Source organism: Phodopus roborovskii, unplaced genomic scaffold (genome assembly GCF_943737965.1).
Source record: "Phodopus roborovskii unplaced genomic scaffold, PHOROB, whole genome shotgun sequence".
In the NCBI taxonomy this organism is placed as follows: domain Eukaryota; kingdom Metazoa; phylum Chordata; class Mammalia; order Rodentia; family Cricetidae; genus Phodopus; species Phodopus roborovskii.
Window position 1 is genome coordinate 9,481,549 of NW_026126525.1, and position 14,327 is coordinate 9,495,875.

A 14,327-nucleotide genomic window follows, 5' to 3' on the forward strand; every position below is an offset into this window, starting at 1 on the left:
AAACACCTAACAATAGAAAGACAAGCAAAACATTACCAGAATCTAGAAACTCTAAACCAACTAGACCTAAACACAACAAAGCAGATGAAGCAGAAGAGAATGACTTAAAAAATAACTTCAAAGATGATATGAGAAAATCTCATAAAGAAATTGAAGAAAAAACAAAAATTGGAATAAATGAACAAATCTCTTAAAGAAAGTAAGGAATGCCAAGAAAAAACAATCAAACAGGTGAAGCAAATAACTCAAACAGTTCAAGACTTGAAAACTGAAATAAAGACAATAAAGAAAATGCAAACTGAGGGAATGCTGGAAATAGAAAAACTGGGCAAACAATCAGGAACTACAGATGCAAGCATAACCAACAGAACACAAGAGATCAAAGAGAGAATCTCAGGCGCTGAAGATAAACTAGAAGAAATAGAGTCATCGACCAAAGAAAATCTTAAATCCAACAAATCCTTAACACAAAACATCCAGGAAATGTGGGACACCGTGAAAAGGCCAAACCTAAGAATAATAGGCACAGAAGAAGGTGAGGAAGCCCAGCACAAAGGTGCAGAAAACATACTCAACAAAATAATTGAAGAAAACTTTCCCAATCTGAAGAAGGACATGCCCATGAAAGTACAAGAAGCATACCTAACACCAAATAGACTGGGCCAAAGGAAAAAGACCCCTCAACACATAATAATCAAAACATCTAACATATAAAATAAAGAAAGAATATTAAGAGCAGTGAAGGAAAAAGGACAGGTAACATATAAAGGCAGACCTATCAAAATTACACCTGACTTCTCCATGGAAACCCTCAAGGCCAGAAGGTCCTGGATAGATGTTCTACAAGTACTAAGAGTCCATGGATGCCAGCCCAGGCTACTATACCCAGAAAAACTCTCCATCATTATAGACAAAGAAAATAAGATATTTAATGACAAAGCCAGATTTTCACAATATGTATCTACAAATCCAGCCCTACAGAAAGTTCTGGAAGGAAAACTCCAACCCAAGGAAGGTAACTACGCTCACAAAGACATAGGCAATAGATAATCCCAATTCACCAGAACCCAAAGGATAAAGCAAGGCAAATAACTCACAATACCATCACCAACAACAAATCTAAAACAAACAAGAATTAACAATGAATGGTCCTTACTTTCCCTCAACATTAATGGTCTTAACTTGCCTATAAAAAGACACAGGCTAACAGAATGGATACGAAGACAGAATCCATCCTTCTGCATACAAGAAACACACCTAAGATTCAAAGACAGACATTACCTCAGGGTAAAGGGTTGGGAAAAGATCTTCCAATCAAATGGACCCAAGAAGCAAGCAGGTGTAGCTATCCTACTATCTAACAAGTTAGATTTCAAACCAAAATCAATCAAAAGAGATAAAGAAGGTCATTTCGTATACATCACAGGAGAAATCCATCAGCACAAAGTCTCAATTCTGAACATCTATGCCCCAAGTACAATCATAAAAGAAAGGCTACTAAAATTCAAAGTTCACGTAAAACCTCACATACTCGTAATGGGAGACTTCAAAACCCAGTCTCACCACTAGACAGGACAATCAGACAGAAACTTAACAAAGAAACAAAAGAACTCACAGAAGTTATGTCTCAATTGGGTTTAACAGACATCTATAGGACATTTCATCCAAACACATAAGAATATAACTTCTTCTCAGCTCCACATGGAACCTTCTCTAAAATCAACCACATATTCAGCAACATAACAAACCTCAAAAAAAAAAAAATTGGAATAGTCCCCTGTCTCTTATAAGACCACCATACTTCAAAGTTGGAATTCAACAACAACAAAATTGCAGAAACCTTACAAACTCATGGAAACTGAAAAATACGCAATTGCACCATACCTGGGTCAAAGAAGAAAGAAAGAAATTAAAGACTTCCTAGAATTCAATGAGAATGAGGACACAACATATCAGAACTTATGGGATACCTTGAAAGCAATGTTACAAGGGAAGTTCATTGCACTAAGTGCTCATATGAAGAAAATGGAGGATAATCACATTAGAGAATTAACAGCACAACGGAAAGCCTTAGAAGAAAAAGGTGTAAACTAACCCTGGAGGAGTAGACACCAAGAAATAATCAATTTGAGGGCTGAAATCAATAAAGTAGAAACCAGGAAAACAATACAAAAACTCAATACAACAAAGAGTTGGTTTATCGAGAAAATCAACGAAAAATCAGAGAGAGAAGATGCAAATTGACAAAATCAGAAATGAAAAGGAGGACATAACAACAGACACAGAGGAAATCCAGACAATTTTCAGGTCATACTTTGAAAACCTGTATTCCACAAAAATTGAAAATTCAAAGGAAATGGACAAATTTCTGGCTAACTGTCACTTACCAAAATTAAATAAAAAACAGATAAGCAACTTAAATAGAACTATAACCCCTAATGAAATAGAAGCAGTCATCAAAAGCCTCCCAACAAAAAAAAAAAAAAAAAAAAAAAAAAAAAAGCTCAGGGCCAGATGGCTTCAGTGTAGAATTCTACCAGAAATTCAAAAAAGAGCTGTTACCAATACTCCTCAAATTGTTCCACACAATAGAAACAGAAGGTTCATTACCAAACTCTTTTTACGAGGCCACAAACACCTTTGTTCCCAAGACACAACTAAGAAAGAGAACTACAGACTAATATCCTTCATGAATATTGATGCAAAAATACTCAATAAAATACTGGCAAATAAAATCCAAGAACACATCAGAGAAATCATCCACTGTGACCAAGTAGGCTTCATCCCTGCATTGCAGGGATGGTTCAATATAGGAAAATCTATCAATGTGACCCACCATATAAACAAAATTAAAAAGAAAAACCACATGATCATCTCACTAGATGCTGAAAAAGCTTTTGACAAAATTCAACACTCTTTCATGACAAAGGTCTTGAAGAGGACCTTGAAGAGGATAACAGGAAAATACCTAAACATGATAAAAGCAATATACAGTAAACCAATAGCCAACATCAAACTGAATGGAGAGAAACTTAATGCAATTCCTCTAAAATCAGGAACAAGACAAGGTTGTTCACTCTCTCCATATCTCTTCAATATTGTACTTGAAGTTCTAGCTAAAGCAATAAGACACAAAAGGAGATCAAGGGGATCCAAATTGGAAAGGAAGAAGTCAAACTGTCACTATTTGCAGATGATATGCTAGTTTACATAAGCGACCCCCCCAAAAAAAAACAACAAAAAAACTCTACCATGGAACTCCTATGGCTGATAAACACCTTCGGCAAACTAGCAGGATACAATATAAACTCAAAAAAAAAAAAAAAAAAAAAAAAAAAAAAAAGTCAGTAGCCCTACCTTATTCAGACGACAAAGGGGCTGAGAAAGAAATCTGAGAAACATCACCCTTTACAATAGCCACAAACAACATGAAGTATCTTGGGGTAACGCTTACCAAACAAGTGAAAGACCTATATAGCAAGAAATTTGTGTCTTTAAAGAAAGAAATTAAAGAAGATATTAGAAAATGGAAAGATATTCCATGCTCTTGGATAAGTAGGATAAACATAGTAAAACTAGCAATCATGCCAAAAGCAATCTACAGATTCAATGAAATCTCCATCAAAATCCCAGCACAATTCTTCACTGACCTTGAAAGGATAATAATCAACTTTATATGGAAAAAAACAAAAGACCCAGGATAGCAAAAACTATCCTATACAATAAAGGAACTTCAGGAGGAATCACCACCCCCAACTTCAAGCTCTACTATAGAGCTTTTGTCCTAAAAATAGGCAGGTAGACCAATTGAATTGAATTGAAAATCCTGATATTAACCCACATACCTATGAACACCTGATTTTTGACAAAACAGCTAAAAGTATACAATGGAAGGAGGAAAGCATCTTCAACAAACGGTGCTGGCACAACTTAATGATGGTGTGTAGAAGATTGCAGATAGACCCATGTTTATTGCCATGTGCAAAACTCAAATCCAAATGGACCAAAGACCATAAATGTAGCCACACTGAACCTCTTAGAAGAGAAACTTGAACAAACTGGTAAAGGAGACCGCTTCCTGAACATAACTCCAGTAGCACAGACACTGAGATCGACAATTAATAAATGGGACCTCCTTAAACTGAGAAGCGTCTGTAAGGCAAAAGACACAGCTGACAAGACCAAAGGGCAGCCCACAGACTGGGGAAAGATTTTCACCAATCCTACATCCAACAAAGGGCTGATTTCCAAAATATACAAAGAACTCAAGAAACTAGTCAATAAAACACCAAATAACCCTATTTAAAAAAAAAATGGGGTATAGAACTGAATAGAGAACTCTCAATAGAGGAGATCAAAAAGGCTGAAAGACACTTAAGAAAGTGCTCAACATCCTCAGATATCAGGGAAATGCAAATCAAAACAACTCTGAGATACCATCTTACTCCTGCCAGAATGGCTAAAATTAGAAACACCAATGACAATTTATGCTGGAGAAGATGTGGAGAAAGGGGAACACTCCTCCACTGCTGGTGGGAGTGCAAACTTGTACAGCCATTTTGGAGATCAATAAGGCAGTTCCTCAGCAAAATGAGAATCAGTCTACCACAGGACCTGGCAATCCCCCTCTTAGGCATATACCTAAATGATCCACATCCATGCAACAAAGACATCTGTTCAACTATGTTCGTAGCAGCATTATTTGTATAGCAAGAACCTGGAAAGAACCTAGATGCCCCTAATCAGAAGAATGGATAATGAAGATGTGGCCCATTTACACAATGAATACTACTCTGTGGGGGTTGGAGGGGGGAACAATGTAACCTTGAAATTTGCAGGCAAATGGATGTAACTTGAAGAAACCATCCTGAATGAGGTAACCCAACCACAAAAAGAGGAACATGGTATGTACTCACTCATATATGGGTTTTAGACATAGAACAATGGATCACAAGCCTATAATTCACACCACCAGAGGAACTAGGATACAAGGAGGAATCTAAGCGATTCATACAAGGTCCCTCTCAGAAGGGGGAAAGGGACAAGATCTCATGAGCATATTGGGAGGGGGGCCAAGGAGTGGAGAGGGAGCTAGGAGAAAGAGAAGAGGAGGAGAGGAATGCACGTGGGACTAGGAAGATTGAGTCAGGGGAGGAATAGACAAGAGGAGAGAAAGAGAGAGAGAGAGAGAGAGAGAGAGAGAGAGAGAGAGAGAGAGAGCATAAAAGAGGGAGCCATTATAGATTTGAAGAGAAAACTGACTCTAGAGAAATGTCCAGAGACCTACAAGACTGACCCCAACTAACAATTTGAGCAACAGTGGAAAGGCTACCATAAATGCCCTTCCCTGACAATGAGATTAATGACCAACTTATCCACCATCATAGAGCCCTCATCTAGTAGCTGATGGAAACAGAAGCAGACACCCACAGCTAAACACTGAGCTGAACTGGAGATGTAGAGAGGGAGGACAAGACCAGGCTATAGAAACTCACAGAGACAGCTGACCTGAACAAGGGGGAGTTAATGGGACCCCAGATTGACAGCTGGGAATCCAGCATGGGACTGACTCAGACCCCCTGAACATGGGTCTCAGTTAGAAGATCTGGGCAGTCTAAGGGACCTCAGACAGTGGAACCAAGATGTATCCCTGGTGCACAAAAGAACTTTGGGAGCACGTTCCCCATGGAGGGATACTCCCTTAACCTAGAGGCAGGAGGGAGGGTCTATTCCCCTACTCCAAATGACTTGACAGATTTTGTTGACCCCTCCTGGTAGTCACCAACCTCCTTGTGGAGCGGGGGGGGGGGGGAATGGGAGAGTGGTCAGGGGGATGGGAGGGAGGGAAGGAGGGAGAGGGAACTGGGATCAATATGTAAACTAAGAAAAATAAATAATAATTTAAAAAGAAAAGCAGGTGTTATTTTGCAAACTCAGAGCTGCAACATGAGTTGCACTGTGGTTTAATGAGGATATGTTTGGCTTAGTCCTGATTCTTGGCAAACAGTTTGAAAACCCCTGGAATTTCCTGAGTGGCAGGAATGCCTTTGTTTGTGATGGGGGTGACTCATCATTGGTCCTTTGACAGTTTCAGGATGGTAGCTGGTAGCCAGAAAGACTATGTAATTTAGAGGGCTGGGATTGGAGTCAGCACCACTTCTTGGGAAAGAAAGGAGTCTAAATATTGAATTCAATGATATAACAACAAGTTAATAATTTAATCCATTGTGCCCAGTTCAAACTTTGGCCACTGAGGCTCAGGGGGAACTCAGGGGATGCTAACATGTAGGCAGGGCAGTATGTTCTGCTCCCACAGGGGAGGGGCATGGAGAAGCATGGACACACACATACATATTAGGTCTTCTTTAAATAATTGTGTTTTATTTTATGTGCTTAAGTGTTTCACCTACATATATGTTCATGTACCATGTTTATGTCTGCAGAGGATAGAAAAATCCACTAGAGGCAGTTATGACCCACCACGTAGGTGCTGGGAATTGAACCCAGATCCTCTAGAAGAGCACCTAGTGCACTTGGCCACTAAGCCACCTCCCCAGGCCCTGTCAGTGTATCTTTATAGGAAGTTACAACCCTGAGCTGGAGAGATGGCTCCCTGGCTTCTAGCACTCACATTAGGCAGTTCGCAGCCCTCTGCAACCCCAGCTTCAGGTGCTCAGACACCTCTGGCCTTCCAAGGCTCCTGAGCACAGGTGCATACACACAGAGACGCATGCATATACACACAAATACAAACAAAATAAATATTTTTTATTTTTCAATTCTACCTTCAAGGCCAAACACAGGGAACTATGAGGTCCAGGAGTACAAACTGATAAGGTATCAGGCCCTTAGACAGGGGACAGATCAAACTTAAACAAAGACTTTAAACTCCAGAACAAAAGACATACCGAAGCAACAGAGATTATTTATCCAAAGTACTAGCAGAGTTTCAACACTGTCCCCCAGAAATCAAGAGAAATCAGGCATTCCTTCCTCAGAGAAATGTACCAAAAAAGTGCCTGAGGATTCTTCCTTGGCTTTATTCTGCCGGAGGCTGTGAGAGCAGGACCCAGAGACACAAGCTGAGGAGTTTGTCCAGAGACCTCAGGTGAAGCCGGATTCCTGACTGCACCACAGTAAGGAATTTTGGGATGAGCCATCATGAAGCCTGATGCACTAGGGAGAAAGAGGTGTGTTGGAGAAGGGTAGTGCATGTTCAAGTGTGGGAGTGATCTTTTACATAGACAGTCCTTACATCTCAAGGGTTGCTTACTCTTCCCCTTTGGTAAGTGAGCTATTAAATAGGATTTCAGCTAATGAGGGAAAACTATGGACTTTTTACTGTAGACCAAGTTCAGTCTTGTTTTTGAGATTCCCAGAAAATTGAGTTCTCACTAGGAAAAGACTCAAAGGTCATACACTTAGTTCTTCAGCATAGTAGACACCTATTTTAACATTCTTATTTGAAATAGTTCCATTAAAAAAAGGGGGGGGGGTCTCTACAGAGGCAATTTTTACAGCCAACGTTATCTATCGTGCTGGAATTTGTGACTTTGGGCTAGCGAAGACTCCAACCAGACTCCAGAATGGGAGGCTCCTGCCTTTCTCATACCTTCCCAAGTTTCCCTTTTAAACCTGAGTTAATTACAATAAGCCAGCTACACACTGGTAACCTCAAACTGACCTAGCGAAGTGCAGGAATGGGTGGATCCAATTTGTACTTGGATCACAGATTTGTACTTGGGTGTGTATTTGCTTTTGTGTGTAAGGAGGAAAAGAAAAACACCGAGAATGGGCTCAGCTTCAGCCTTGGACACAAATTCCTCAAATAACAAAGTTCTTAAGTTGTCTTTTATGTAATGCACCTGGAATCCTCTCGAGAGCGGCTTGGAATCAGCTTTGTAACGATGAACATGTGCAGAAGTGAGGTTGTCCAGTCAATGACCTTTTGATGTCCTAAGTTAAGGATCCCCAAGCCTCCAATGGAGCACAGGGCCTTTCCCTAGAGAATTGTGACTCAGGAAGTGGTGTGATGCTCATTTCTGCTTGTGTCATACAACCCGAGGATTCCCCTTCTTCATCACCCAACTAAGAGCAGTTGCCTCCCTCTCCCTACGAGGTCCCCTGCTGCCTCCAAGTGGAGGCAGCTCCCAAAATTCTCCTCAGTCAACCATGCAACAAAGATTACTTTTTTTCTTGCAGCAACCCAGGGCCACAGCAACTGGTCCATGTGTGACTAGGGCAGCAAATCTGTGTCACAACAGGACTTTCTGGTAAGAATATAAACCCAGAGGGCTGGGAGGTAACCTAGTCAGTAAAGTGCTTGCTTTATGAGCAGGAGGGACAGCGTTCCTATCCTCAGCACAGGTGTGCAGGCCCTAAGCAGCAGGGTGTGCCTGTGATACCAGTGCTATGGGTCAGAGACAGGGGTCTTTCTGTTTAGGAGTCGTGACCATTTTCTCCACAGGTGAGAGAGTTTAAAAGGCAGGGAAATTCCAGACACAATGGGCAGCAACAGGTAACAGATTTTATTATAAAAGTAGAAGAGTGTGTGTGTTTGTGTGTGTGTGTTTGTACACGTGCACAGAGAGACAGAGTGAGAGAGAGAGAAACAGACAGACAGACAGACAGACAGACAGACAGAGAAAGAGAGAAAAGCAAAAGCACTCACAGAGAAAGATTCCCTGCAGAATAGATCCATTTTTCTCTGGAGGGCTGGAGGCTTTAACTGGTTTTGGTGGCCAGAGAAGAGATCCTTTCCTTAATTTTGGGTTGATCAGGTTAAAGTAAAGGAGGCTGATAGATTCCACACCTTCAGGTAAACACGGTCGGACTCAGGAATATTATTTGGGCATCTTGGGTCAAGTCAGCCAGAGGGGAACCCTGCTAGCCAGAAAAGCATGCTAGGCCTTTGTCTCAAGTCAGGAGCATGAGACATAAGCCAGAAGTCCGCCATCTTTATTGCTAGCCTCCTTGCCCTCTCTCTCCCCTACTCCTGCTCCACTACCCTAATTCACAGATTGTTGTGGTTCTCTGGACTTCATGGACTTTCCTCTTCCTAGATACCAGTTCCTGGAAGGTTTACCCCCACCTTACTGTTCTTGTCTCCCATCATAGCCCTGGCCATGACAATGTCTGCTTCCTGCTCTCTCAGCTCTTGCTGTTCCAGATGCCTCTAGCTCTTCTCTGCCTCTACCTACAATCAAAATCTTTTCCATGGTTTCCTTACTGCACCCTTCATTACAGCCCTCACATTCAGGCTCACAAGTTCACAAGCACTTAGACACATGTACATACATGTGAACACATATATGTCATGTGAACACACACATATACATATATACATAAGGATATTAAACCCTTAAATATGAATTTTGTGTAAAATTTAACCCTTCTAAAATACATAATTCAGTAATAATGAGAATATTCATATTGTTCTGAAGCAATTCCAGAACCATATCATTTTATAGAACACAAATTCTATACTGTCTTAACAACAATGTCCTTTTGCCCTCCTGTGCTCTCTGTGTATTTCTTTAGATATCTTACATAAGAGGAATTATGCAATGTTTATCTTCCCATGACTGTCTCACTTTACTAGCTGAGCATGCTGAGGCTTCACCCATTTTTAAGATCCCTACCATTTTAAGGATGAAGCTCTATACTGTACATATAGAACATATTGTGTTGCTTTTACTTCTTAGCTATTGAAAAATATACTGCCATGAGAGTCAGTTCATACTGCAGATAGAACTGTGGGATAATTAAAGAGACTTGTTTTGTGTGTGTGTGTGTGTGTGTGTGTGTGTGTGTGTGTGTGTGTGTGTATGTGTGTGTGTGTGTGTGGTGGGTATGGCACTAAAGTACCCCAACCTGTCTTGAACTTTCTATGTAGCAGAGAATGACTTTGAATTCCTGACAGACTGCACAAATACTGGGGTTATAGGTTATGTGTGACCACATGCAGCAAACATTCTGAATGCAGTCCTGAGGATGGAACCTAGAACCTAGCACAAACTAGGTGAGCACTCTGACATGGAGAAACATGAAACATGGCCAGCTATGTGGTTTACATTCTCAGTTTATAGTCATTTGTATGACTGACTACAACAGTCTCACAAAACACCCCATGTCTCACATCAAATAGGTCTCTCAGCCCATTGCATGTGTCAGTGAACCCCATGTCGATTTTCCTGTGGACCAGGGCTAGCATTTTGAGAAACATCTTTTCACCCGACCCTGGCTCTGTTAGAGATGCTTAAAGTCGGAAGGGCTGGCTTTCAGATATGGAAAGAGACAAGGTTAACTTCTTGACTAGTGCATAGAACATTTCCCCCTGCACTGGCCCTCTCAAGGGCATGCCACATCTCTGCATGCTTTTCTTTCAACTTCTCATACTCATAAAAATGTGTGTTCATGGCTTAAAGGAACAAGTAGAGAGGGAGACACTGGCAAGAACCAGCGACCCCATGTACCACCTAGGGAGTTGTCAGCAACACAGCAGATCTCTTTCATGCCCTCTCTTTTGTACAGAGCCACTGTATCTACTAGTCCTGTAACTTGAGTTTTTCATTGAGTAACACATTTTGGTATAGTTCCTGATGTCATTCCATAGAGCTAAATATTTTCCCCACATTCTTTTTAATGGTTACATTAAAAATGGCTGAGAATTAAAAATAAGCAGTTTTGCCTATTAGATGTTCATTTACAATGTCTGCATATGCTGTTGCTCACATTTTCAACCTTATTCACATTTATGACATATAATGAGAAATAGAATTACTGGGGTAAAGTACACAAACATTTAACATTGACAGATGTTGACCCAAATACTACAACATACTATAACATAGTATAAAAAAAGGTATATACTATAAAAGGTATAACATAGTATCCTAAGAACAGTTTGAGAGTTCCTGTTGAGTGCACAACTTTTCCTTACCTACTTCTTAGGTAGAAAATAGTACTTTATTGTGCTAGGTGTTTTTTTGTTTTGTTTGGTTGTTTGTTTTGGTTCTGAGAGGTTGTGTCTATACATGTACTGGACACTTGTGATCCTTTTCATATGCTACTTTGTAATATACAGTTTCCCATTTTCCCACTGAGATAATTTTTACAAATTGCTTTATTCAAGTCATTTGTATGTTATAGAAATAAATTTCTATAGCATAATTCACAACATAAATTCACAAATATCTCTCCCTGGAGGTTTTCTTCTGGCTTTACTGACTCTGTTGCTGCCACATTACAAATTTATACATAAACAGATAAAACTTTTTTAGGCTTTTGCATTATAGGCTTCTGGTTGTAATTCCCTATTCAAAATTAATTCCAAAAGATCCACTTGAATTTATTTTCTTTGTTTATCTACATGTGCAAATGTATTTATTTATGTAGTGTGTGTGTGTGTGTGTGTGTGTGTATACATGCTCAAAGCTGTGTAGGTACATGTGTGTGCAGGTACACTCGGAGGACATAAAACATCTGATGTCGTTCCTCAGGAGCCGTTCACCTTATTTTTGACACAGGGTCTCTCACAGGACCTGGGGCTTGCCAGCACAAACCCTTTACTCCTTTCTATATTTTGTACATCTAAAATTTATTTTAATGTAAGGAGGGAGATGGAGATAGATTTACTTTTCCCCCAATGAGCTAGAAGTCTCTCTAATTTAACCAACAGAAGAAACTATCTTTTCTTGTCCGGTAGTAAATGTCATCTTTACTGTTATACATGTTGAGTTACCCTAAATTTATTCTCTGTTAAGGCCTCTTTGCCAAGTGTGGAACTTTATAATACCTTTAAAAACTGCTTACCTGTGTGTGGGGTAGGTTGGTGAGGGGGGCTGTATGCACATAAGTACAGGTATCCTCCGTGTTGGATCCCATGAGGCTGAAGCTACCGGCAATGGTAAGCAGCCTGATATGGATTTTGGGAACCAAAGCCCAGTCCTCAGCATGCAAGTGCACGATTGAATCATGACTCCAGCCCTTCTAGTACATTCTTCACCACTAGTCCTTTGTAGATAAATTCTCCCTAAATAGCTCAGTCTATCCTTAAACTTGACATCTCATTGCCTTAACTTTCAGAGTTCTAAAATTACAGACATATGTACCATACTTTCTTATAATATATTCTTTTATAACTTAATATTTTTAGATATCCTCTAACTCTGTCATATTTATGAAGTGTGTGTGTGTATATGTGTGTGTATGTGTGTGTGTGTGAGAGAGAGAGAGAGACAGAGAGTTAATCAACTTTCACCTTTATTTCCTAGTAGTTTGGTTTTTCTATGACTCACATAAGTTGTCATGTTGTGGAGACTTAGCTCTTTTACTCACCCAGAGAGATGCCATGATCGTCCACCTTGTTCTCAAGCTGAAATCACAGTAATCTATAAAAGAAACAACATAAACTGAACAAGCTGTGTTGTGATTCTGAACACAACAATTTCAGTCCAACTCCTAATGTAAACCCAGAAAGCAGATATCAATAATCAATAGAAACTTCTCTGGAAGAGGGTGTGAATCTGATCTCGGGAAAGCCAATCCCAGGGCAAGCATTTACAAGGCACTTCCCAAATTCTGAATATTAGCAGAGTCCTTCAGTTCTGGCCACCTGTCCTTAGAACACCAATGAGAAAGAGACAGGCAATAGTGAACAGTAGAGAAAGGAGATTTATTCAGAGCCACTGGTTGGGAAGAAAAACAAAATGCAGAAACCCCACGTTTGCCTTCAGTGATTGGGCGGAGCAGGAGGCATGCGCAGTTAAGCAGCATGGTCTGATTAAGGCAGGGGTCCGGCCTTCACTGTCTTTGCTCTAGTTTGTCCTGTAAATTGTCAAAACTTTGTTAAATCTCTCCTTGGGAGACAAGTTGTCTGGCTTCCCTTTCCTTCTCCCAGCATGAGACTTCTGGGGAAATTTTAAGTCTTTGAAGACCACCATTTCAATAGTGTGGTAGTCAAAGGGAGGGACCAGGGTGTCTTCCCTTACCACCCCTTCACTTGGCTTGCAACATCTACAAGGGGATCATGTTCGACCTGGACTTTTGAGGACTCCAAGACAAGAATTCAGCTCTCCACATCAGTGTCTCAAAGGAAGATTTTCTGAGACGCCTATTTTTACTTATTTAAATCTAGTAGTTGGGCAGTGTCCATGTCTGCCTGTGAGAGGCTGGGGCAGAAGAGTCACCTGATCACCTGGTCTACACAAGGACATCACATCTCAAAATGACAACAACAAAGCCAGGATAACCATGTCTAGTACTGATTTCTTTTAACCTGGAAAAGTTGACATCATAGTGGGTGGTGGGGGAAGAATAAACAAAAACCCAGGAAGCTTCCTCAACTTCCTACGATAATCCCAGCTGGCTTTGGGCAGATTCCTTACCTGTACATTTTCCAGGGTCCTAGCCTATGCAGCCTGTAATAAATATCTATCTCTGTCTTTGAGGAAGCCAGGCTAGTCCTAAGTAGATACAGACATGAAAAAGGCAACTTCCTTGGACCCAGGCACACATAGTGGATATTACTCAGGCCTATTGGCCTGGCTCCAGGGTTGATTTAGAAATACAGGCTGCCCCCACCCTTCCTGGTAACAAAGTATTCTAAAAATTAAATGGCAGCTCAAGGACAAAGTTCAGCAGGAAATCACATCAATAGTCCCTGGAAATATTTAGCCCTTGATTTTGCCCATTCTCTGTACTTTACACAGTCAGCTCTCTGGTTAGAGTCTCACCCTTTGTCTCTCTTTATAGAGTAGACAGTGGGCATGATATAAGATTGCTTCTCGGTGTCACACAGAACAAGAATTTCCATGTTGGTCCTGAAGGCAGCAGTGTTCAGAGAAGGGACGTTTCATGAACAACTGGGTCATGATTGGTCACTCTAACCTCAGCGGGAAGTCAACCCATTGATGGCTTCATAATGGGCAGTTGGGAAATGATGGAAACTTACTGGGTTAGACTCCCTCAAGGGAGTGGGTCCCTGACAGCATGCCTTACAAGTCTCTATTTTGCCCCAGGCACCACTTTCTCCTACTCTGCTTCTTCGTGGCCATGAGGTGGGCCTCCTCTGCGACTGTTACCAGCATGTCCTGCCTCACCTGGGGCACTAAGTAATGGAGCCATTTGAGCAGAATTGATCTAAAACCTCTAAAACCATGAGCTAAAAAATACCTTTCCTTCTGGTAAATTGTTTTTCTCTCCAGTATTTGGACAAAAAGCTAACACATCTCTTAATGTGAAACATAGTTTGAGTAAGGATTTCCTCATATGTAAAACAGAGAGAAGGCTGTTGCTGAAAAAAACGTTAAGTTGTAATGCCAGCC

The 14,327-nt window shown here is 40.7% G+C and overlaps 1 protein-coding gene across 1 annotated transcript in view; it reads right to left on the minus strand.

Moving 5' to 3' along the window:
- The window catches only part of Anxa3 (annexin A3), a 58,323-nt gene extending 45,931 nt beyond the window's left edge, over positions 1–12,392 (minus strand). Inside the window, exon 1 of the mRNA XM_051198187.1 lies at positions 12,340–12,392. Coding sequence (XP_051054144.1) covers positions 12,340–12,354 — 15 coding nt within the window. The 5' untranslated portion in view covers positions 12,355–12,392. The remainder of the gene's footprint in view (positions 1–12,339) is intronic.
- Positions 12,393–14,327: the final 1,935 nt, after the last annotated feature.